The sequence below is a fragment of the Protopterus annectens genome, chromosome 14.part0 (genome assembly GCF_019279795.1).
Source record: "Protopterus annectens isolate FY-2018-M chromosome 14.part0, PAN1.0, whole genome shotgun sequence".
Lineage (NCBI taxonomy): Eukaryota > Metazoa > Chordata > Ceratodontiformes > Protopteridae > Protopterus > Protopterus annectens.
This window is the reverse complement of record NC_056748.1, coordinates 500160341-500186481: the sequence shown is the minus strand read 5'-3', so window position 1 is coordinate 500186481 and position 26141 is coordinate 500160341. Positions and strand designations below refer to the sequence as shown.

At 44.8% G+C, this 26141-nt stretch overlaps 1 protein-coding gene across 1 annotated transcript in view; it reads left to right on the top strand.

The window, feature by feature from the left end:
• OGA (O-GlcNAcase) overlaps positions 1-26141 on the top strand; it is a gene marked incomplete at its 5' end in the record, with an annotated part of 1599409 nt that overhangs the window by 1037639 nt on the left and 535629 nt on the right. Inside the window, 2 exon segments of the mRNA XM_044056260.1 lie at positions 1331-1416; positions 2275-2379. Coding sequence (XP_043912195.1) covers positions 1331-1416; positions 2275-2379 — 191 coding nt within the window.

Below are 26141 nucleotides of genomic sequence, written 5' to 3'. Positions count from 1 at the left end.
GTAGAGACACTTATTGATGATAACCTTTACTTCCTAAGAAAACAACATAGAAAAACTGAAGATGGATGGATGTCTCCCACCTCTTCCACTTGTATTTTAAGTTCTGCTGATATCTGTGCCATGTGGTGTGACTCTGTGAATGATATCCAAAAACTGTGGAAATTTGCTTGGATGGTTAGACACTGTTGTAACACTTGCATATTTTGCACAAGTTGTGATAGTGCAGCAGTGATACTAGAACATCAGTGATTATGGTCTGTTCACAGAACTGAACTCTTTGTGAGGTGGGGGTGGCACTGGAAATAGAGGAAGACACCAGTTACATTCAGATCAGTCAACATATCTGTGCAAATCACTTACTGACTGATATGTTTCTGAACATTAGTGTAGTACAGGCAGAGTACACAGTCTTCCACTTTCAAGAGCAAAGTATACAGAGACCACAGTGCATCCTGCAGGATACAAAAGCAGGCAGGAGAGATCTGGCAAAGTTAATCACAGTGGGTTGGTGTGTCCTTGGGGGTGTGGCACCGTGTGTGTTTATGTATGTATGCTCGTCCGTCAACTGGCAATAGACAATGGCAGTAATTGCACAGGTGGAGAGAGTTGCATATTTACTGATGAAGTGAATGAAGATGTACTCCTTGAGGTGGAAGCCACTTTGTAGTCTATGGACAGCCATTACAGGAAAATGGAAGGGATGTAGAAACAGACTCGGGAGGGAAATTGTTTAATAGCTTTTAGGAGGGAAAGATGCGAGAAGAGTACAAAATCATTCAGTATTAAGATTTTGTTGATTTTTACACAGCTTGTAGTAATGTCTACATTAGTCTCCTAATACCGTATTGGCTGCATTCTTTACTGCTACAGTGTTGTACTTGAATATTTCTTGATGCAGTGTCATCTTATGATTATAATTCAGTTTAAGAATGCCCATGTTTTTTGACAAGATGAAGATTTTCTAAATGTGGCTTCAGTATTTCCCAGTTGTTTTGAGGCTGTAGTAAAGCTTTTAGCAGGGACATTTGCTTTTGAATTTGTGCATTTCGTAGCACGTCTGACCACTGGGTTGGACTTTATAATTTTATATTCTGTCCAGATCAATACATGGATTTACATTTTAGTTTAAAATATAATGCTTGAAATTAGTATTTTATTTCAAAATACAAACATTGTTACAGCCTAAAAAAACTGGATATAGATTATTTAGATTGCAAGCTTATTTTTCTGTCTCCTCAAAATGGTGTTATGTCTTGGAAATTTGGACCCCTCCCCTTTCTTAAGGAAAAGCCCCCTTGTAACATTCTCCGCTTGGATCTGATCTCAACAGGGTGCCGTAGTCAATCTTCAGCACAGTTCTTAAGTGGAGACCAAGAACCCTGGGCCTTTAGAGGTGGTCTAGCAGGAGAGTTCCAGGTATCCAATATTGAATTAACAAATGAATGGCATTTTAATTTTGTTTGAAATGTAATGTTACTTGTTTAGATAATGATGTAAGGATTGGTCTGTGGATGGCTTGCTGGTATTTTAAAAATGTAGCAATTTTTGTTAGATGCCTTTCCATAGTTACTTAAAGGAGATGTTGCTCTTCCAGTGAGCAGGCAAAGTCCAACATAGCAAATTTAGTTGCGCATATCACTTTCTTTTTTCAGGTCACAATTGCGCCCTTAGCTTGCGCTAGCTGTCGTATTTCATGCGCCTGCTGGTTCGCTTGCCAGAATCTCCATGAGCAAAATGCATTATCACTCTGAATTTGACTTTTGTCTGTAGAATAACTGTTTAATATCTTCAGATTAGTAAATGTTTCTAACTTGAGAAACCAAAAACTGCAACTTTATTATATTACTACACATTTTGACTTGATCCTTTTCAAGAGTTGGGCATGGAGTTTCGCTATTGCTGTTTGCTTGTAAATATTGCGCAGAGCAGAGACAATTGCAGCGTTTACGGTCTGGCAGAGTACATCTCCTCATTCAGCCAGTTTACTGTTTTCAGACCAAGCCTGTTTTACATTTTTAATTTTAAAATGCAGAAATAATTTCTGTTGTAAGACTAAATTGGCAGTTTCACTAAAGCTTTACATAATTATCGTTGCGTTTTACTGGTGTCTTGTATACCAGTAAGTAGCTGACATTTGGTGGAGAAATCTGTTTACCATTAGCACTGATGACAAAATGTAAGTAGAAAGCTCTTAGTGAAGGTGTTCTTGTAGTGCTTTTAAATATCACTTTTTTCTGACCTAACACTGATTTAACATGTCATTGATTTTTACAGCGCATGTTGCCAATTGATGGTGCAAATGATCTCTTCTTTCAACCACCTCCACTGGTACCAACCTCGAAAGTTTATACAATAAGACCATACTATCCCAAAGATGAGGTAATGCTGCTCCCATCGCTGTTTCATAGTATCAAGTTCATTTTGGTCTTGATAATTTGAATAGTAAATTGGTCCATTGCTCACTTTATTGTAGAAGTCTACAGATAAACTTTTGGTAACCAGCAGTGTTGTGGATAGGTGAAAACGGTGTTTAGTAGTGGACATATTTGGAAATGCAGTTAGGACTTTGGTAAAATGCCCCTGTACAGTATGCTATATATTTTAAGTGATCTACTTGTTTTAGGTTTGTATTTTTCACTGACTTAATGAGGGACTTCAAGGCGCTTTGTGTTTTGCTTCTTGAGAGATCTGTTTAGTAGGCTCTTGTACTAGATGCATCTGCTGACTGTAGATAAATTACCTGATTTTACTTTGTAGATGACAGGGGTATAATGAACTAGACCCTTGGATTCCTCCCCACTTGCTTCTAAGGCTATAAAAATGTCTAGGTCTCCAAGGCTTGTGTTTATGTAAACTTCACCCACACTGATTCTGGTAGCTATTGGAAGCTTATGTCATAATGATGTACTGCAGGATACCACTACTCTTGACATTGCTGTACAGTGCATCTGCAGTCTTGCTGTTTGTCAGTAACACAGCTCAAGAAATTCAGAAGAACGTCACTCATTTATGCATTAAGTATGCTTTGGCGATATCCAGTATATGGATATGTGGCAAAATGAGAGCTTGTTGGCTTGGATGAAGTTGTGAGGGATTGGCCTTGGTTCATGGAGCAGACCACCATGCAGTTTGTCTAGTTTTGTGTGTTTGAGTAGTGAGTGTGCAAAAAAGGTGGTAAGACTAAAACCAAGTTCTGGTTTCTAGGTTCTTGGAAGGGCATTGTATATACGACGTTTACTGTACAGCATGAGGTCTGTATGTCTTGTAAACCACTTGAACTGGATAATTTTTCAAGGCCACAGATCTGTTGATGTCCTTCTTTTCATCTGTTGGTGTCCTTCTTTTCATCTGTTGCAATATTCTTTACATGAGGAATTTGCCAGTATACCAAAGTCTTTTACTACTGTAGGGTGCGTGGTATGTCTCGTGTAGGCAGCTATCGGACATGGACCATAAAAGTGACTTACACATGCACCATCCTCAGAACAACTTTGCCATCAGTCGGATCCCCAATCCCAGACATCACTCTGCTGCTGGAATTACGTTTTCTATTAAAGATAAGTGCCCTGTTGAGGAACCTTTTTGTGTTTTTTGCTGCTGTTTTTCTTTGCTTAGAGTTAATGCCATCCAAGAAATGGAGCTGTGGTTGTGGAAGGCAGATTCCACACAAAGATAGTCACTTTCAGTGACTTTTTTGTCTTGCGCCCCACGACAACTATAAAAACTGTTCTGTCATTTGTCCCCAAGACGCTTCGTAGCCATCTTTTGGCCCCTGCAATATACTTGGAGAACTAGTGCTTGAAAATTCTTGCCAAAAGCCTGATGGAGGGTTCCTCTGGCCTGAAGATAGAGCCTTCCAATTGGAAGGCCTAGGCCTAAAGCTGAAGTTGTGCCTTTCTGCATGGATGTTTCTCCCGAGGCATGTGATAACGCGGAGGCATGCTTCACTTTGAATCCAGATCCTCAGGCCGAGCTAGCTTTACAGGCCGCCTTAGAACCAGATGCCATCACATCCAAGGAGGCCTCACAGACATCAGGTACAGATGTCCAGGGAGAACCAAGGCGTATTCTTTCGGAAGGCCCTAGGGGGATCACGCAGATCTTGGTGAGGGAAGAAGTCAACTCAGGTGTGCTTGAGTGCAGGCCTATTTCCGGACCCTCTACTTTACATCGGATTGACAATCCTGCTAATAAAAAGCAGAAAATCAAGCATACTTCACCTCTTGAAAAACGTCAAAGTGGCAGAATTTTGCCCAAGGATTGTTTACGGCCTACCTCTGGGCCCCCTCTGCTTATCTCCCCTTAAAAAAGGGTCAGATGACAACCTACTTTAGAGGAATATTCTTCCTCTGATGAGGACAGTGATTCCTTAACCTACTCCTTACAGATTCTCTCCCCATTAGACTATGCTTCTCCTGAGGAAGACACTAATGGGACGGAATCCCCTATGGAAAAGATCACATTTGGGGAAACCCTTCAGAAAATGAGACCACTTTAAATGAGACAGCTCATAAATGTCTGAGCTACAAAAGAGATACTACGACCTCCTCCAGGTGGAGAACCCTACCCCTTAGCTATCCCTCCTTTTCTGGATGCCTTTGTTTCCATGTCCCTACTCCCTGTCTCGGTCTCTGGTCCAGAAGAAGCTGGACAGATATAAAGTCCCTCAGAACTGCAATTTCTTATTTAAGACTCATGTGGCAGATCCCTCCATCATTTTTGTAGCTCTGACAAGGCCTTGAGGTCCCTTCCTCCCACTCTCTCCTCCTTCTGACATAGACAGTAGGCAGCTAGAGAGACTGGGAAAGAAAATCTACACTTCAGCTACTTTAGCCTTCAGGGCTTTGAATTACCAAACACATATGACCAAGTATTCCCTGGAACTCTTCACAGTTATATAAAATAGTATCTGACATGCCAGATTCAGAAAATAAAGCCTTGGCCTCTTCCCTAATTACTGCATCCTCTCAGTTGGCCCGACAATCTGTAAAATGCAGCTGTGATGCTGTTGAGACTTCTGTAGAGCTGCAGCTCCTACCTCAGCACTGAGAAGGTTTGCCTGGTTGAGGCTTCAATCACTCCCTGAGAACATCAAGGCAAAGCTCATGGATGCTCCCCTTGACAACTCTGCTTTATTTGGTAAGACTTCAGCTGATCTCTTCGTCACTGCAGGAAAAGAGCAAGGAGTTAAGACCTCAAACATATTGTGGTGTCTCCAGTTCCAGCATTTCACAGGTACCTTTCAAAACAGGTCTTCATCCACAGACGATCATGTCCCTCCCAATCTAAGCCCTCATAGTGGAGCAATAAACCTGTTCACTTCTCAGCTCCCTCCTCTTCCCACACTGCCAAACAACCCTTTCTTGACCGAGCAGATTCTTCTTCTTGACTCCTCAGGGCTCCCTTGCAGTACCCCTCTCTCCCTACGTCTTTGTCTATCTGTATCCCTGCCTGCCTGGGAATCTGTAACAGAAGATGTCTGGGTCCTTTGCATCATAAAATATGGATGTTTTATGGCTTGGCACACAGTGGCTCCATTCAGGGATATCCCACAACCTCCTGCAGGTCAGGTACCCCTCTTTCCCCCAAGTATTGACAGACCTGCTAAAACAGGGAACAATACAGTAAGTGCCCACATGCCAAAAAGAACAGGCTTGTACTCTCACATGTTTCTAGCTCCCTTAAAGGAAGGCCCCTGGAAAACCCATCCTAGACCTTACTTTCAACACCTTCCTTAAGTTACCCTTCTTCAAATTGCTCACCCTTCAGACACTGTTTCCTCTGATTCTCCCACAGGTCTTTTTGGTGTCCATAGACATCAAAGATTCCTATCTACGTATTCCTGTTCAGCCCAAGTTCAGGAAATGTCTACGTTTCTGTGTGGGATCCTGGCACACTCATTTCTTGGCCTTGCCATTTGGTCGGTCTTGCAGCCCCAAGAGTCTTTTCACAAAATGTTTAGCTCCAGTAGTCACTTTCTGCAGACTCCAGGGCATTTGAATTTTCCCTTACCTGAATGAACACCTGTTCCAGGGAAACACCCCAGAGGAACTGTTGAAGGAACCTCTGCTCAGGCATTGCCATCCTACAACATCTAGGATTCACTATCAACTTCAAAAAAATCTACCCTCATCCCATCTCAATTATCATGTCTTTCTGGGGTGCATATTCCAAGTAGACAGTGATAGTGTCTATTTCTCCCCCAAAAGGCTCAGGAGCTCTGTCAGACCTTGTCAGAGATCCTTCCCGTACACCAGTTGTCAGCAAGGCAATTTCTCAGAATCCTAGGAATGATGGCCTCCACCTTCAGTATGCTACCCCTGGCCAAGACTCCTTCAGTGGTTCCTGAAGTTGGTACAGACACAACATGCCCATCCTCTGGAGTTTCTAATCCCGCTCCTTCCTTGCTTAAAGAAAGAGCTCCTATAGTGGATACAGCAAATGCCCATCAACCACAAGTACCACATAAATGTAAATGAGATGAAGGCATTGATCCTAGCAATTTAGTCTTTCCAATCCCTCCTCAACCCAGGTAGGCTGTGGATCTACACAGACAACATAACTGTTCTGTGGTATGTAAACAAACGGGGGGGCTACAAAATCCTATCTCCTGTGCAGGTTAGCCTTACAGGTTTGGGAACTAGCCTGCCAACTTCAGTTTTCCTTACAGGTGGTCTACATCTCTTCCAAACAGAACTCTGTAGCAGACGCACTGAGCAGATCCACAACACAGGCCCACGAATGGATGCTTCACAGGGATGTGTTCCTGGACATAGTCCACCAGTGGGGTATTCCTCAAATAGACTTGTTTCGCTCCCCTCTGAACAAACAACTTCAAAAATTTTGTGGCAGAGAACCACACCCGCTGGCATGGAAAGTGGACACCCTATCAGTATCCTGGAAGGTGAAGTTTCTGTATGTATTCCGTTCCCTTCCACTCATTCTGAAAGTCCTACTGAAGATTCAGCAGGCCAGACCAAAAATCTTGCTGGTGACTTCCTATTGACCAAGGCAACATTGGTTCCCCTTCTGCTGCACCTAGCCAAGGGTTAGTCATCACAAGTTATCTCAGAGTGGACTTGGACAAAACCAAGGGGTCCCCCATCCACCCACCCCTGGAAACTCTACAGTTGACCCTGTGGATGATAGAGCCCTGATTGATACCTTTTAGACACTAATTCTCTGAGGACATGCTTAAAGTTCTGCAGGAGTCCGGCAACCCTATTACAAGGAAATCTTATCCCTCCAAATGGAAATGATTTTCTGTCTGATGTCTGTCCAAAACCTGGACCCACTAACAGTGGGGTTCCCACTGGTTCTTTCATACCTCTGTGAGTTGCTCAATTCTGGCGTAACGTATTCAATAAAAGCACATTTGTCTGCCATTTCTGCATGTCTGCCTGATGTTCATCGTGTTTCACTGTTGCAGTCATTACTCTTGGGTTATCCTGCTGGCAGGCTACCCTCAGTCGGCCAGAATTCCAAAGTCTAGGTCCGGTGTCGGTTGCTGTCACCTCTTCCCTGACATCAGTGCACCAGGGGTATAAAAGATGCAGCCGACGCCATTTTCTTCAGTCTTACTTGCCGTGCGGTGCCTGAAGCAAAAGCAGTTAGCAAGTGCTGGTTGGCCGACTCCTGAGATTTTCAAATCTGAATTTCAGAACCGAAGTCTTCATTAAAGCTAAGTACCCCATTGGGGAAACTTTTTTCTTGCTCCAGACCGATGTCAGAAAAAGTTAGCAATTGTATTTCTTGTGGGAAGCAAATACCTCATAAGGATTTTCACTCTTACTGTATTCCTTGCCTAGGCCCTGATCACAACGTTGCTAGCTGTCAGTTTTGTGCTAGATTTAACCAACGCACTATCAAGCGTCTGTTCGATTTTGCATTTCATTACTTTGGCCGAAGCTTTAATTATATAATGCCTTTGGAACAGCAGACAACCGGAGTTTACAAAAAATGCAAGGACAAGGATAGGCATCCGAGGTCCAAAACCGACGACGAAGCCTCTTCTAGGCCAGTCGCTGGTTCGCCGGTTCTCAGTGAGATGCTTTCGCAGCCCCTGGTGCCTGCTACCTCAGAGCCACAGGCCGCTACCGACTCCCATGTGGAGCCGACTGAGCCTCTGGAAACTCAAGGTATTGGACACCCGGAAGTCGCTACCTCAGATGGGTCCGGAGCCGCTGAGCAGGCATCTGCTTCTGAGGGTGTCTTCAGACCTACACAACTATATGTTAAGCCATCTTCAGCTTCAAAGACTAAAGCAGCTCTAAAGACAAAGAAACAAGTACAGCATTCTCCTATTCAGACTTCTATGCCTAAAAAAACAGATGCTCAAAATGACCGAAGACCTGATTACTTTGATCAGGGGCTCCCATCCCCCTCCTGATAATAAGAGACCTAGGCACGAGACAGTGTATGATTCTTCTGATCAGGTATCTATTTCCTCTGATTCCTCTTCTGAACAGGATTACTCCATGCTTCCCTATGAGGATTCTGATGCTGAAGAAGCCATTCCTTCAGCCTCTCCTCCTGAGGACTATTCTTTTAGGGAAACACTGCATACTATGAGGGAGCATTTCCACTGGGAGAGCCAAGATTATTCTGAATCTAAAGTATCAGAGACTTTCTGCTTCTTCCTCAGCACAGACCCCTTGCTATTCCACCTGTTCTAGACATTGTAGATGTATTTTCAGAGTCCGGTCTGTCCCCTGACTCTCTACCCCCTGCACCTGCTAAGCCAGACAGATACTACAGGGTCCCGGATTCTCATAAATTTCTATATAAAAACCCTGCTGCTGACCCAGAAACTATATCTCAGGGTCCCAAGGGGGTTAAAGCTTCCACTGCAAAAAACCCTGTCCCCTCTGATAGGGATTCTAGGGCTCTAGACAGATGGGGGAAAAAGTTTACACTTCTGCCACCCTGGCTGTAAGGGCTTTAAATTGTCAATTTCATATGCTTAAATATCAGCAATATTTAATGTCACTACTTAAACAGAAATGTTGATAAATACTGAATGTTCAGAGAACAAGAAATTGCAGGATTTATTGCATGCAACTGAACAAGTGGGAAAGCATAGTTTACAATGTGGTTATGATTCATTGGAGGCCTCTTGCAGGGCCGCTGTTACAGGTTCTGTTATTAGAAGGCATGCTTGGTTAAAGGAACAGAATCTGCCTGATCATGTTAAAGCAAAATTATTAGATGCACCATTACAGCATGATACTTTGTGTGGTACTAAAGCAGAAGAGGTGTTGAAAAAAATGGAGGATAAAGCAAAATCCATGCAGACAGTCGAGGATTTCTTACAGGTACAACCACCCAGGTTTAACAGGAACTGGCCTTCTAAAAATTGGTCCTTTCCAGTCTCAGACAGACCACAAAGAGGCAGATACAGGCGTCCCAGAGGCAGATCTCAGCCCCAAGGCTCATACAGGTCTAAACAATGGGGTGCTCCTACTTCCAAAAGCGGAGAAGACAAATCACAACCTTACAGTAAACGGTCCCAATGACTTTCCTCTACCAGTTCCAAGCAGTTTTCTTTTGACAGCCCCCTTAGGGGGAAAACTAGCACTTTTTTCATCAAATTGGCAAATGGTTACCCAAGACAAATGGGTCCTGAACATAGTGTCTCAAGGCTACAGGATCCATTTTCACACACTACCAAGATCAAAGGGCATGCCAGACCTGCCACACAGTCAATGGGCAGAGGCACAAAAACAAATTACACCCCTTATGGACATGAGGGACATTCAGCGGGTACCACAACAAGAGCAGGGGCAAGGATTTTACTCGAGACTTTTCCTAGTACCCGGGAAGGACAAAACCTGGAGACCAATTCTGGACCTGTCTATACTAAATAGGTTTCTGGAAGTTCCAAAATTCAAGATGTTGACTCTACAGCAGCTACTGCCCATGCTTGGCAAGATGGCTTGGCTCGTAACTTTGGACCTAAAAGAGGCATACCTACATGTCCCAATCAGACAATCTTGCAGAAGATACCTCAGATTCATAGCTGGCTCAATGCATTATCAATTCTCTGCACTGCCCTTTGGCTTAACTACTGCGCCCAGGGTCTTTACAAAATGCCTGGCACCAGTAATTGCGTTTTCCAGACAAAAAGGAATTCAAATATATCACTGCTTGGACAACTGCCTAATTCAAGCAGAGAACAAAGATACTCTTCTAAAGCATCTGGCGTTTGTAAAGAGATTACTAATTGGCCTAGGGTACACAGTAAACGAAAAGAAATCAAAACTAGTGCCCTCTCAAGAGGTAATACTCCTGGGTGCAAGCTTAAATACAGCTGCCCAGATGGCTTAACTCACGCCAGACAAGCAAAAACTGACTACTTACTTCAAGAAATTGGCAACAAGAACCCACTTATCTGCAAAGAAAATCCTGCAGGCCTTGGGTTTCATGGCATCCTGCATTCTACTAATTCCATATGCCAGACTGCATATGAGGAAACTACAGTGGTATCTGAAAAGTGTTTGGACTCAGCATTGCCACAGCCTGGAGACAGTAATTGCACTCATTCCCTGCCTACAACAAGAGTTCTGATGGTGGGCAAGAAGCCTGTCACCACAACAAGGGTCTGCCATTCAGTTTACCCGCAGCCAGACCGACACTGACAATGTATGCATCAGATTATGCCTGGGGGGCCCATATGGCAGGAAAATGTGTTCAGGGCACATGGCCTGCAAACCAGATGCATCTTCACATCAATCAAAAAGAGATGCTAGCTGTTCAAAATGCCCTGACAGCTTTCAAAGACCTGCTTCATCCAGGACAGTTACTGATAGACAGCCAACACTATGGTCATGTGGTACATAAGCAAGCAGGGAGGTACTGATTCCTAGCCCCTCTGCAGACCAGCAATGACCTTATGGGACACAGTATTGGCTTTTCAAGTTTACCTGCAAGCACAATTCCTGCCAGAAAAAACAAATACTCTGGCAGACGAACTAAGCAGAAATCTCATGGATCCGCACGAATGGAAACTGGATCCACAAGTCTTCAGCATGATAATAAGGAAATGGGGATGCCCAGACATCTATTTGCCTCCCCTCACAACTGTCAATTTCAGAGATTTTGCACAAGGATTTACCACAAGCAAGCATGGAAAGTGGACACCCTATCATTCAGCTGGAAAAATCTAACAGTATATGCTTTCCCTCCCCTGCCTCTCCTTCCCAGAATACTCTTAAAGGTCAGACAAGAGAAGCCAAAAATTATTCTGATTGCACCAGACTGGCCACGCCAACACTGGTACCCAATCCTAAAGAGCTTCTCTCAAGGTCCAGCATGGATATTGCCTCAAACTTCTCACTTGCTGACCCAACAAAACAATCCGATCATGCACAGCCAACTCAGGACCTTAAATCTGGCAGCATGGCGGATAATGTAGCCATTCAGAACGTTCCTCTTTTAAAAGCTGTTATGGATGTTATCTTGGAGGCCAGGAGGCCCAGTACCAGAAAATCTTATGCAGAAAAATGGAAGAGTTTCTCTGCTTGGAACAAGGCATTGACACGTCTGTACCAAATATTCCTCAGATTTTACAATACCTGAGATGCTGAACAAAGCCATTCTTTCTCATCAATTAAGATTCATGCCTCTGCCATTTCTGCACATTACAATACGGAACCACCTATCTTTTCTCATCCTTTAACAAGGCAGTACCTTAGAGGGGCCAAAAACATTAGGCCTCCAAGGAGAGCACCAATTCCGGCCTGGGACCTCAATTATGTTTTGGAAAAACTCACACTGCCTCCTTTCGAGCCAGCATCAACAGCAGATATAAAATTTTTATCCTGGAAAACAGCTCTGCTCCTAGCCATAACCTCTGCAAGGTGAGTCTCTGAGTTACAAGCACTCATGGCTGTGGAACCTTTCATCATTTTTCATCCAGACAGGGTTTCTATGAGGACAAACCCTACATTTATGCCTAAGGTGGTGTCCAGTGTGGCCCTCAACCAAACCATTCACTTGCCTACCTTTTACCCAATTCCACAGAACAAGGGTGAGAAAATTCTGCATTCTTTGGACATACACAGGCAGTTATGCTTCTGCTTGGACAGAACTAAAGCTTTCAGAAAGACTGAGCAACTGTGTGTCATATGCTGCAGAATCACAAGGAAAGGCCATCTCAAAACAGACTATTTCTAAATGGATAGGCCATTGCATCCGTTTCTGCTATCTTCAACATGGCAAATCAGTGCCTAAGGGCATTAGGCCTCATTCCACCAGAGCAGCAGCCACTTCAGCAGCCTTCCTCAGGGGAGTACCAACCAAATAAATCTTAGAGGTTGCAACTTGGAGTTCAGTGCACACCTTTACAGAGCACTAGCACTTGCCTCTCTACTCTTAAGGCCAGAGCAGGCTTCGCCACTGGAATTCTGCAGAGCCTCATAGCCTCTCCTAATCCTATTTAGCCCAGCCACCCATCCTCAGCTTTGGGATTCTACCCAAGAGTAATGACTGCAACAGTGAAACACGATGAACACAGTACAGTTGTGTACCTACATAAATGTAGATGTTAGTGTATTCACTGTTGCAGTCCAGGTTACCCACCTACCATCCCCCTTCTCTTTGCTGGGACTTATCTGCACTTCTCTATCCTATGCAACCTTTTTGGTGTATTTGCTTGTAGATGAAGGAAATGTTATTTTTGTGCATGCTTTTCTTATTGGTGTATTTTTCAGCTTACCTTTTTGGGGCACCTGACATCTGGGGCAAGAAAAACTGAAGAAAATGGCGTTGGCTGCATCTTTTATACCTCTGGCGCACTGACGTCAGGGAAGAGGCGACAGCAACCGACGCCGGACCTAGACTTTGGAATTCTGGCTGACTTGGGAGTAGCCTGCCAGCAGGATAACCCAAGAGTAATGACTGCAACAGTGAATACACTCTAACATCTACATTTATGGTAGGTACACAACTGTATTTTTCACCTCCTTTAGCCTCAAGATTTGAGGCCAAACAGTTCCTCAGAGGCATCCTCCACATTAGACCTCCCAGGAGACCTACCCCACCAAGATCTTAACTTTGTGCTAGAGAAGGTGACCCTCACACACTTCCAAGCCAGCTTCCTTTAGCTCCTTAAAACACTGCCCCTGGAAAAATGGTCCTGCTGCTAGCTATAACTTCTGCCAAATGGGTGTCTGAGCTCCAGGCCCTGATGGTTTATCCAACCCCCTTCTTGGTCTTCCACAAAGACTGGTTTCCCTTCGCACCAACCCTCCTTTATGCCCAGAGTAGTTACTGAGTTGTCTTTAAACCAGGCTATTCATTTGCCAACCCTTTTCCCTTGTCCCCAAAACAGTAGTGAGAGGATCCTGCACACACTTGATGTGCATAGACAACTCAGATTTTGCCTTCTCAAAACTAAACCTGTTAGGAAATCTGACCAGTTATTTTGTCCCCAGATCTCTGGGATTGCCTGTGTCAAAACAAACAGTCAATAACTCCAAATCCATTTCTTTCTGCTATGCCTACCATGGAAAAAAACTCCTCCTGTTCAATCAAAGCTCCCTCTACCAGAGCAGTGTCCTTCTCTGGTGCCTTCCTCAAGGGACTAGACACCAATTCTATTTTAGAAGCAGCTACCTGGACCTCTGTCCACACCTTTACCAAACATTACAAGCTGGATTCCATTTCTAGATCCAGGGCTGGGTTTGCCAGGGCTATCCTTCATGGCTTCCTGGAAAATTCATCAGTTAACTCCACCTCCCTCTCTGCATGAGCTTTGGTATTCTCCAAGAAACCAAGTTCTGTGCAGGTACAGTCACCAGGTGCTCACTCTTCTTATTGAAATCTAACAGCCAACAATACAAGACAGTGTCCAGGATACTGATGAAGGCTTATGGAGTGTAAGTGAATTGTGAACATCGAAGTATTAATTCCAGGAAGGAGGAGTGCTTGTATTGTTGGCTGTTCGTAGTCTCCCTCATGTAAAGACTATTGCTACAGATGAATAGAAGGACATGGAGTAGTTGTGTAAGAACTTACTGTAATGATAGGTATCCTATTTTCATGCTGCAGTATTCATAACTGTATGGAGGTTGCTGCCTGCAGCACCAGGCATCCGGCCAGTATACCAAAGTCTTAGGAGCAGAGGTATGTGCTGCATTGCTTGTCAGGGCCGTAAACAGATGGCTGTAAAAGTGACGTCTACACGTACCTCCATCAGAGCTTTTCTGCCATAGTGGTCTACGGACCTCCGATCACCAGCTCCGGGAATCAGTTTGTTCATTTTTTTTTTTTTTTGGACGTCCAATACAGAAGTACCCCTTTGGGTTTTTTGTTACCTTCTTATTGCTTTTCAAGTGTACATGTCATCTAGGAAGGGGAAGCGTGCTTGTGGAAGACAACTTTCACAGACACACAAGTGCTTATGTTTAGGTGAAGGCCACGACAATACGTCCTGCGATATTTGCAAGTCTTTTGTACCTAAAACACTTCGCAGCCATCTGGTTACCTTAAAGCTTTATTTAGAAAATCAGAATCTCCGACATCTAGCGTTTGGCATGGAGGGGTGAGATAGGTATCTCTAACGAGCTGCCTCGGAAGAAGGCCAAGAAAGTTAGGCCTGACACCCATGATGCACCTCAGGAGTCTGGTGAGACTCTCGAGGCAGATGTTAGCCCAGGGTCTCATCGGACAACCATTTCACAGCTAAAACCGGGAACCATGGTGGAAGCCAGTTCAGTGGAAATGTAGAGTATGTCCACATAAGTTGATGAGCCATCAGCCCCCTGATGGCAAGGGGGAATCACGGTTTGGGGTGTCGGAGAGGCCTACTGTGGCCTTTCCATCCTCCCAGGCGTCGGCCTCTAAGTCAACACATTCTTCTACTCTTCTAGAGAGGAAACAGAAATTGAAACATAGGGAACATAGAGAAGCTGAACCAGCTCCTGAAACATAGGGAACATAGAGAAGCTGAACCAGCTCCTGGATGGAAATTTTTTTCCCAAAAAATCTTTTCAGGGCCTTCCAGGCCCTCCAGTGTCTAGTATCTCTACCAGACCCTACACCTATGCAGGTCTTGGAGGATACAGAAGAAGCTCTCTTCCTCTGTTTAATCACTTGCCTATTGCTCCCAGATAGAATCCCCCAAGGACTTTATTACCCCTGGACTGGAGGACTCTGTTCTTGAATCTCCAGGAGAATAATTCTCCTTTGGGGACAGCATTTTTCTGATTAGAGAGCATTTTAAGTGGCAGGCCTCAGATGTCTCTGAATCTAAAGAGATACTTTGAATTATTGCAGATGGACCAGCCTTCTCCATCTACAGTCCCTCCCCTGATTCCAGCCTTTCATGATGCCTTTTTGGCTGCATCCCAGACCCCTGACTCTCAGCCCCCAGCTTCCAAACGTCCAGATATATTTTATAAAGTTCCTCAGGATGCACAGTTCTTATTCAAGAACAACTCTGCAGACCCTGCTGTCATTCCAGTGTCAGCAGGTAAATCATCCAGACAACTGCCCTCCATCTGTCTGTTTCCCACTGACAAGGACAGCAAATTTATGGATAGGTTAGGAAAAAAGGTATAAACTAGAGCACAGCCCCTCCACTGTGACTCAAACCCATTACCCAACTCTACTCCCTTACCTCTTCACCCTTTACCTAACCTCCTGGCAGAAAATAACCTCAGAGGCTGGGGTCCTTTCCATCATCCAAAAAGTATACTTTGACTTGGTGGGCACTTCCTCCCTTTCAAGGGGCACCCCAACCGCCTACAAGTCAGCTTCAACCCCCCCCCCCCCACCAATTTTGGATCAGCTCCAAGCTCAGGGCACCATAGAAAGTGCACTTCCAGAACAGACAGACAAGGGGTTTTACTACAGGATATTTTTGGTTCCAATTAAAGATGGCCCTTGGAGGCCAATTCTGGATTTGTCTGTAGTCCGTCTCTTCTTCAAGGTGCCTAACTTCAAAATACTCACCTTGCATCACTTTCTAATCCTCATCCCTCACCAAGCCTTCATAGTATCCCTGGATCTGAAGAATGCTTAACTTCATATTCTTATTCACCCCAGCTACAGGAAGTTCCTATGCTTTTCCATGGATTCCTTTGCCTTTTCAATTTTCTGCATTGCCATTTGTGCTCTCCACAGACCGCAGAGTATTCACAAAGTGCCTAGCTCCAGTTATCGTCCACTGCATAATGCAGGGCATTCAAATATAGCCATACCTAGATTACCTCTTGATACTTCACCAGGATTGCCACACCCTCCGTCTCCACCTAGGCATGGTGTCCAGTCCCCTGGCAAACGTAGGGTTCACTGTGAACTAGGAAACATCTCAATCTCACCTGACACCCAAGACCTGGTTTTCTTGGGGTGCAGGATAAAGACAGACCAAGTGGCAGTCTTCATTCCTTGCCAGAAGGTGGAAGCTATCAGACATTACCTCCATACACTCCTCTCTCTCTCCAAACCTAATCAGCCAGAGAATTCCTGAGAGTTCTAGACCACGTGGCATCCTTGTTACCCATGCTTCTCTTAGCAAGGCTGCATATAAGAAAATTTCAGTGGGTGCTGAGGAGTCGGTGGAACCAACATTCACAACCCCTGGGTTCTCCTCTACCTCTCCTCCCATGCCTGAAAAAAGACTGCAGTGATGGATTGCAGCCATACGCCTCAATCAGGGTATATCCTTGCAGATTGCTCCTACCTCACAAATCTTCACAGATGCTTCAGACCTGAGTTGGGGAGCTGGCCTGCAAAACCACAACAAACAAAACAAAGTTTAGGGAGAGTGATCCTCCCTCAGACAAAGGGATCACATCCATATCAGAGATGAAGGCCCTTATCCTAGCCTTGCAAACCTTCCACCCAATTCCTCCTACCAGGCAACCAAAAGTTGTCACAGGCAATGACTCTCCTGTGGAATATCAGTAAGCATGGGGGGGGGCAAGGTCTTAACCCACTCTGCAGCCTGGCAATTCAGATTTGGTCCCTGGCAGCAGAACTGCACATTCACCTGCAAGCAGTGTACATTCCTTCAGCAGAGAATATGATGGCGGACACTCAGCAGAGCCTCTGCACCCTCTCATGAATGGATGCTTCACAAGGAGGTGTTTTTGGAGCTTAAGCACAAGTTGGGTATTCTTCAGGCAGAACTGTTTGTCTCCTCCCAGAAGAGGCAGATGCCTCTGTTTTGCACAAGGGATCCACATCCACAGGCTTGGAGGGTGGACGTCTTCTCTCTTTCTTAGGTGGAGATGTATCTTTATGCCTTCCCTCTTCACAGTGATTCATTGTGTCCTTCTGAAGATTCAGAGGGACAAACTAAAAATCCTGCTGGTGACTCCCTTTTGACCAAGACAGCATTGGTTTCCCCTTCTTCACCTACTAGCCACAGGCAATTACTACAGGTTACTGCACTGATTTGACTTACTCACACAAGACAGGGGTTGCTCATACACCCTCAGGTGCTCAACCTCAGACTCAGTCTGTGGGTGATAGTTGTAACCCCCTTCAGACACTTGTATTCAAAGGGAAGTATCTTTATCTATCCATAAGGATATTATTTATCTCCCATAAGGACAGGGTCATCTTTCATGCTTAAAGTGGTTAATGAGCAGTCCTTGAATCAAGGCATTAACCTCCGTGTTTTTCCCTCAACCTCAAAATCCATCAGATGGCTTGGGTATTACCTGGACAGGACTGAATCCATTAGAAAGTCTGCCAAGCTGTCTCTCTCTCCTTTCACCTAAGGGCCTTGAAGAAGGCAGTCTCAAAACAGACTATATCATGGATTTCTAAAGCCATCTTTGCCTGTTTGTTATTCCTTTCATGGAAATGTTTTAAGTACCAATGTGAGAGTGCATTCTACTAGGGCAACTGCCTCTTCAGCAGCCTTTTTCAGGGGGTGGACTATACTACCATACTGGAAGTGGCCACCTGGTCTTCAGTCCGTACCTTTACCAGGCAGTACAAGCTAGTCTTGATCTCTAGAATCAGAACTGGGTTTGCCAGGTCAGTTTTACAGGGTCTCATAGACCAGGCCCTCTCAACTTACCTCCCAGGGTCATACCTAAGGCTTGGGTACTCTCCCTGCATATGTCCTTGTATTCCAGTGTTGCAGTATTCTACATATGGGTTTACTCCTCTTGTCTTGCTTACGTGCAGCCAGTGTACAAAAGTTTTCAGTCCTTCTGAGGTGCATGGGACGTCTGATGTGGCTGTGGGAAATGTGGCCCATAAAAGTGATGTCAGTATGCACCAGCCCTCAGAACTTCTCAGCCGCCTGTCTGAGATTGGGACTAGAAGTTCCTTTTTATACTTCTTATTTCTTTTACTGTTGGAAGAATCATTCAATCATCATGCTGTCAATCAGCTGTTTGAATGCACTGGTGCATTGAATGATGAACAGTAAAGGAAGTAAGAACTATAAAAATAAGAACTATAAAAAGGAACTTCCAGTCCCAATCTCTACGATCTGAAGAAGATACAGAAAGCGCTTATCGTTTGGAATACAGAGGGACTGTTTTGTTCTATACCAAGATTTTAACTCGACATGAAGATTTTAATGATTTTTTTCTACAATAAAAGGATTTTAACTGCTGCTAAAGCCAGAAACTCTTGTTTGAACTGTTTGACTGGTTAAGTTGTAATTACAGTTTGCTACAGTTTACAGCAGCTACTACATCTTCAGTGTGGATACTTTTGTATATCAGACTTGAAAGACTGGACACCTTGAAAATCATCATTTCACTACAGTGTAACTGCAGTCACAGCGTGGATATCTTGTAAGTGCATTTAATTGAAGCATTGGAAATTCATGCTTGTCTATGTACATGCTGCACTTTTATAAATTTTATATCATTTAATTACGCTACCTATTTCTCAAGAGAATTGTACTTCATTGGCCATTGTTGTACAGCGCTTCATTTTGAGTACTGTTTTTACTTGTTACCGATAGCTTTACTTTAGCATTAGGAGGTACGCTCATTTTACTGTTCCCCTCCTGTTAGGTTGCATTTCCCTTTCTGGGTGGCACAGGACTGGCATTGCCCTTATTAGGACTGGATCTGACTGGGGCTTTCATTTCTGAGGGCTGATGCATGCAAATGTCACTTTTATGGCCCACGTTTCCCACAGCCACATCAGACGTCCCACGCACCTCAGAAGGACTGAAATCTTTTGTATACTGGCCATACGTATGCATGAGACAAGAGAAGTAAACCCATATGTAGAATACTGTAACATAGAAGAGAAGGAACATTTATGGTTATGGTAAGATTTTACACAGCTTTTCTTTATGAATACTGCAACATGAGTATAGAAGGACATAGAATAGTAGTGTAAGAACTTGTCATAACCTTAGATGTCCTGCTCTTCCATGTTAGTGTTCACTCCCCCCCTCCATCCCCCTCTTGCTCTGTTTTTTCCAGCTGGAGTGACTTTCCCTACCGTCTCTCCATCTTAACAGGGCACTGTAACAGGCACCTACATTTATTGGGCTCCTTTGGCCTGATGGCATATGTGGGTCTGAAAAGCTTCCTTTCCTTGCTCCCAGAGGGTATGTGCAGACGTCACTTTTACAGCCGAAGTCGGTTTATGGCCCTGACAAGCGTAGCATGTACCCCTGCTCCTAAGACTTTGGTATACTGGCCAGATGTCCAGTGCTGCAGGCAACAACCTCTCTACAGCTGTTCATCGTGTTTCACTGTTGCACTCCTAACCAATGGGTTATCCAGCTCCCAGTAGCCCTCGATCTGCCAGAATACCAAAGGTAAGTAAGTATGACATCGGCTGTTGGCTGTAAAGGACGTCAGAACGTCCGATACAAAAGGCAGCCGATGTCACTTCCTCAGTCGTCCTTGCTGCGGAGCACATAGCAGAAACAATTTTGCACGAGTGCCAGTCTGCCGTCTACCTTTTTGATTTCCGACTACAAAGTTGAAGTCAACTACAGCTAAGTACCCCTTTGGTGATCCTCTTTTTTTGCCTTAACGAATGTCAGAAAAAGGTTAATAATTGTCTTGCCTGTGGAAAGCAGATTCCCCATCGAGATTTTCATTCCTATTGTATTTGTTTAGGCCTTGACCACGATGTTCCTAATTGTGATCTCTGTGCTTCCTTTAATCCGTGTACTATTCGTTGTCGGGCTAAGCTTTTAGCTAAACATTTTGGAGTGTGGCCTAAGTCTGTCTGTATGGCTTCCGCTGGTCTTCAGGTTTCAGATATTCCTAAGAAGCGTGGGGATAAAGACAGCGACAGGCTTCTGAGGGTTAAGTCTTCTGATGATCTTAAGTTGGTCATCAGCCCTGTGGTAGCCAGTTAGATGCCTCTGCAGCCCGCGGATTTTCAACCGCAGGCCTCGGTTGAGACCATTTCAGAGTCCCCCAGGCCTCCGGCTTCCATTTTGTCTTCTGACCTTCCGCCTGTCGCCTCTTTAGCTGGATCCGGAGCCGTTAAGCTGGCGCCGGTTACCGAGGCCTCCGTTCTTCTTTCTGACAGTAGGCTCATACAAACGACCTCTACCACGACTTCGATGGTGGCCAAGCCTCCCGAGTCCTTCAGACTTGCAGATAGATCCTCCAGTCATAAGCCTGTGCAGAAACATGCTCCAACTTCCTTGCATTCCACTTAATCTGAAATGGTTAAAATGGATAATGACCCTTTGACTCTTATTAGGGGTTCACAGCCTCCTCCTTCAAAAAGGGGTAGGGATTTCTCTCCAGAGGGTTTATCTTATTCATGTTTCACTGTTGCAGTCATTACATTTGGGCAATCTGCTGGCAGGTTGCCCTCAGTCGGTGTGAATATCGAAGTCTTGGGTCCTTCCTCGGTTGCGGTCGTCTCTTCCATGTCGTCAGGGGTATAAAACAGGCAGCCAACGCCATTTTCTTTAGTCTTTCTTGCTGCACGGTGCCCAAAGCAGAAGCAGTTCGCAAGTGCCGGTCGTCCGACTCCTGAAATTTTCGAATTTGAGTTTCAGAACCAAAGTCTTCAATTAAGGCTAAGTACCCCGTTGGGGAAACTTTTTCTTGCTCCATACCGATGTCAGTAAAAGTTAATAATTGCATTACTTGTGGGAAGCAAATACTCATAAGGATTTTCATTTGTAATGTATTCCTTGCCCAGGCCCTGATCATAACGTGCCTTGCTGTTGGTTTTGTGCTAGATTTGACCAATGCACTATTAAGCGTCTGCATATCTTTGCTTCAGAATATTTTGGAAACAAATTTAACTACCCTGAAATGTCATTGAATAGCAATCTGACTATCGGAGTTCACAAAAAACGCAAAGAAAAGGACCGAAACAGACCGTCTAGGTCCAAAACTGACGACGAAGCTTCCACTAAGCCAGTCGCCAGTTAGACGGTACTCAGTGAGGCGCTTTTGCAGCCCCTGATGCCTGCTACTTTCGAGTCGCAGGCCTCTACCGAGACTTGTGGAGTCCGGTATGCCTCGAGATTCTCAAAGTATTGTACCCGAGGATGTCTCTCTCGGATGGTTCCGGAGCCGCTGAGCAGGCACCGGCTCCTGAGGGTATCTTCAGGCTTCAGCATTTCTGTATAAAACTGACGCGAGCTTCAAAACCAAAGACAAAAGCAACTTCTAAGACTATAATACCGACGCATGAGCCACGAGTTCAGGCCTCTATGCCTAAAAAGCAGATGATCAAAATGGCTGAAGACCTAATTACCTTGATCAGGGGTTCTCAACCCCTCCCCCGATAAGAGGCCTAGGCAATACACTGACTATGAATCTTCAGATCAGGTTTCTATTTATTCTGATTCCTCTTCTGATCAGAAATTTTCTGTACCACCCTATGAGGAATTCAGATGCAGAGGAATCCATCCCATCTGCATCTCCTCTTGAAGATTATTCCTGTGGAGAAACCTTGCATCCTTTGAGAGAGCATTTTCATTGGGAGAGTCAAGATTTCCCAGAATCAAAAAAGAGGCTTAGGGAGTTCCTTCTCCCTCAGCATAGGCTTTTAACCATACCTCCTGTATTAGACATTGTTGATGTGTTTTCGGAATCAAGCATGACTCCAGATTCCTTATCTCGGGCTCCTAGCAAGCCAGACAGATATTACAGGGTTCCTGACTCTCACAAATTTTTATTCAAAAACCCTGCTGCTGACCCTGAAACTATCTCACAGGGTCCCAAGGTTGTAATGGCCTCAACAGCTATGAATCCTACCCCCTCTGATAGAGATTCCAGGGCACTAGATAGATGGGGGAAAGAAGGTTTATACGTCTGCAACCTTGGCAATTAGGGCCTTAAACTGCCAGTTTCATATGCTTAAATATCAACAGCATGTTATGGGATTATTGAAACAGAAAATGATAATTTCAGAATGTGTGGAAAATAAAGAATTTCAGGAATTATTGCATGCAGCAGAACAAGTTGGAAAGCATACTTTGCAATGTGGTTTTGATTCCTTGGAGGCCTCCTGTAGGGCTGCAGTTACTGGATCTGTGATTAGAAGGCACGCCTGGCTAAAGGAGCAAAATTTACTGATCATGTTAAACCTAAATTGTTGGATGCACCTTTACAGCATGATACTCTGGTAATAAGGCAGAAGAGGTATTAAAGAAAATGGACGACAAAGCTAAGTCTATGCAAACTGTAAAAGATTTTTTACAAGTGCAGCCACCAAGATTCAGTAAACACTGACCTACAAAAAAATTGGTCCTTTCCTGTGTTCGACAGAGCTTCACGGGGCAAATTCAGGCGCTCAAAGGGCTCTAGATACCAATCACAGGATTCTTACAGGTCAAAGCAATAGGGTGCCTCTACCTCCAAATCTGGTGGAAATAAAGCGCAACCCTGCAGTAAACAGTATCAATGACTTCCCTCTGCCATCACCAAGCACTTATCTTTTGGCAGCCCCCTTAGGGGGAAACTAGCACTTCATGCTCAAAATTGGCAGATAATAACCCAGGAAAAGTGAGTATTAAACATAGTATCCCAGGGATACAGATTTCATTTCCATACTCTGCCGGTTCCAAACGGTTGGCCAGATCTGCCCCAAAACCAATGGGCAGAGGCACAGAAACAAGTTACATCCCTCATGGATATGGGGGCTATTCAGCCAGTGCCAGAACAGGAAAAAGGACAAGGGCTTTACTCGACTGTTCTTGGTACCCAGAAAAGACCATGCCTGGCGCCCAATACTGGATTTATCAATTTTGAACACATTCTTGGACATACCAAAATTCAAAATGCTAACTTTGCAGCAGCTTCTGCCCATGCTGGGCAAGAACGCTTGGCTAGTGACTCTAGACTTAAGAGGCATACCTGCATATCCCAATAAGGGAATCGTGCAGAAGATACCTCCACTTCAAAGCTGGTTTCATGCATTACCAATTCTCTGCACTGCCCTTTGGCTTATCTACTGCGCCCAGGGCCTTCACAAAGTGCCTGGCACCAGTAATTGCATTTTGCAGACAAAGTATACAAATCTATCCTTACTAGGATGACTGTCATTCAAGCAGAAAACAAGGACATTCTTCAACATCTGGCATTTGTGAAAAGGCTACTAACATGTCTAGGGTACACAATAAACGAAAAGAAATCTCAACTGGTACCCTCTCAAAAGGTGATATTTCTGGGTGCAAGCTTGAATACAACTGCCCAGGTGGCTTACCTTACGCCAGACAAATGAAGGCAACTGACTGTTTACTTCAAACAGATGGCAATAAAAACCCAGTTATCTGCAAGACAAATTCTGCAGGCTTTGGGGTTCATGGCATCCTGTATTCTACTGATTCCATATGCAAGACTGCATATGAGGAAACTACAGTGGTACCTAAAAAATTTATGGAGTCAACATTGTCACATTCTGGAAACAAGGATTCCTTTCATTCCCTGCCTACAACAGGAGTTTCTATGGTGGGCAGAGACATGTCACCAGAACATGGGATGGTCTTTCACTCTACCCCCTGCCAACCAAACCCTAACTACAGACGCGTCAGACTATGCTTGGGAGGTCCACCTGGCGGGGAGATGCATTCAGGGCATATGGAGCCCAAAACAAATGCATCTGCATATCAACCAGAAAGAGATGTTAGCTGGTCAGAATGCCCTGACAGCCTTCAAGGACTTACTTCATCCAGGACAGCTACTGATAGACTGACAACACCACGGTTATGTGGTACTTTTACAAGCAGGGGGGCACACACTCCTACCCCCATTGCAGACAAGCCATGGCACTATGGGACACAGCCTTGACTTACAAGTACATCTTCAAGCTCAATTCCTGCCAGGAAAGCAAAATACTCTGGCAGATGACCTAAGCAGAAATCTTAAGGACCCTCACGAGTGGAAGCTGGATCCACAAGTCTTGAGCATGATGATAAAAAAAAAAAAAATGGGGTAGCCCGGACATGGATCTATTTGCCTCTCCCCAGAATTATCAACTGGACAAATTCTGCACAAGGACTTATCACAGACAAGCATGGAAAGTGGATGCTCTATCCTTCAGCTGGAAAAATCTATCAGTTTACGCCTTTCCTCCTTTGCCTCTTCTTCCCAAGGTCCTACTAAAGGTCAAATACCACATCTACTGTCTCAGCAGCACAATCAAATTCTGCACAAATTCTGCACAATCAGCTCCAAACTCTGAACCTGGCAGCATGGCTGATCAAGTAGTTATTCAAACAACACCTTTCAGTAAATCTGTGATGGATGTCATTTTGGAAGCCAGAAGGCCTAGTACTAGAAAATCTTATGCTGATAAATGCAAGAGATTCTGTGCTTGGAACCAAGCACAAGGAACTGACACAGCAAAGCCAAATATTCCTCAGATTTTACAGTACTTGACTGAGGTGCTTGATAAGGGCCTATGTTAAGTTGTCATTCTCGCCTTCATTCTTGCTGGATGGGTTCAGAGCCGATCCTCGGCTCCGACTCTGCCTATACTATAGCTCGAGAGCTATTTTTACCGGCTCGAGGCAGCCCTATATCCCACAATACCATGTGCTAACTCCCCAGATCTCATTTGCCGCTTCGCTGCAAGGTAGTCTGTTTTTACCGGCTCTGGTCAGTAAGTGCTTTTTCAGATATATATTCAGTCTCAGTAGTTTTTTTCCAGTTAGTTACCCTTCTTTAGGTCCCTTCTAACTGCCTTACCCTTTTCGGTAGCCCTTTTTTCCCTTTCTTTAGTTAGTTTTTTGTCTTGGGCCTACGGGCTTTTCCTTAGTTTTCCCCCACCCCTTTCAGTGTGTGTGTGTGGTTTTTTAGTCAGTTCTCCTTAACTTAAGTGTGTGTGGACTGACTGTGTTCCTTTTTATTTTTTGTCAGGATGTCAAAGGACCCTAAGGTTTCGGGATTCAAGAAGTGTGACTCGTGCTGTCAGAAAATGTCTCTGACAGACGGTCACACTTCTTGTGTCTATTGCTTGGGGCCTTTACTCCTGCAGGACTCTTGTTCCGTTTGTCACGGATTTAGTTCGAGTCCTGCAGGAAAGGCGTAACAAGCTCATCCTAAGGGGCTTGTGAAAGCCTGATGACTCCCCGTCCAAGTCTGGCTCAGGGAAGTCGTCAAAAACCGCCAAACCCTCGGCTCCAGCTTCTGAGCTGAGGGCTGGCGTTATCAAGATGGCTCCGACCTCGGTTTTGGCTGGCTCTGAGGCGAGCAAAGTGGTTTCCTCTCCGAAACTGTCATCGGAGCCGACCCCAGCGCGCAATCGCTCTAGGTCCCCTTCGCTAGAGTCCGTCAGATCGGCTCCAAGGTCCTCTCTCCTATCGGAGCGGAGTCATAGGACTCATTCATCGAGGTCATCCAGGCTCTCCGACCACGACATCGAGAGGGTGGTCAGTAGACTCATAAAATTTCAGGCGCTGGCCCAAATGCTCCAGAGCCCATCTCACCAGACTGTGGCTCCTTCGATACAGCTATCCATTCCTCCTCCGATTCATCTCTCGAGCTCGGAGCCGGAGTTTGCCGGAACCGTGACCTTGTCCACGTCTGAGCCGATACTTCCTCCTTCCGCTCCCGTCTCTTCATTGATTCCATCCGTGGAGAGGTCCGGGCGCCGAGACTCCATTGTCTGCTCCGAGGGGGTGAGTGGCATCGGACCCTTGTCCGACCCCGCTCTCCCTCTCGGAGCTTCGGCTCTGGTTAGTTTGGCCCCGACATCATTCTCGGAGCCTTCTCTGTTCTGGG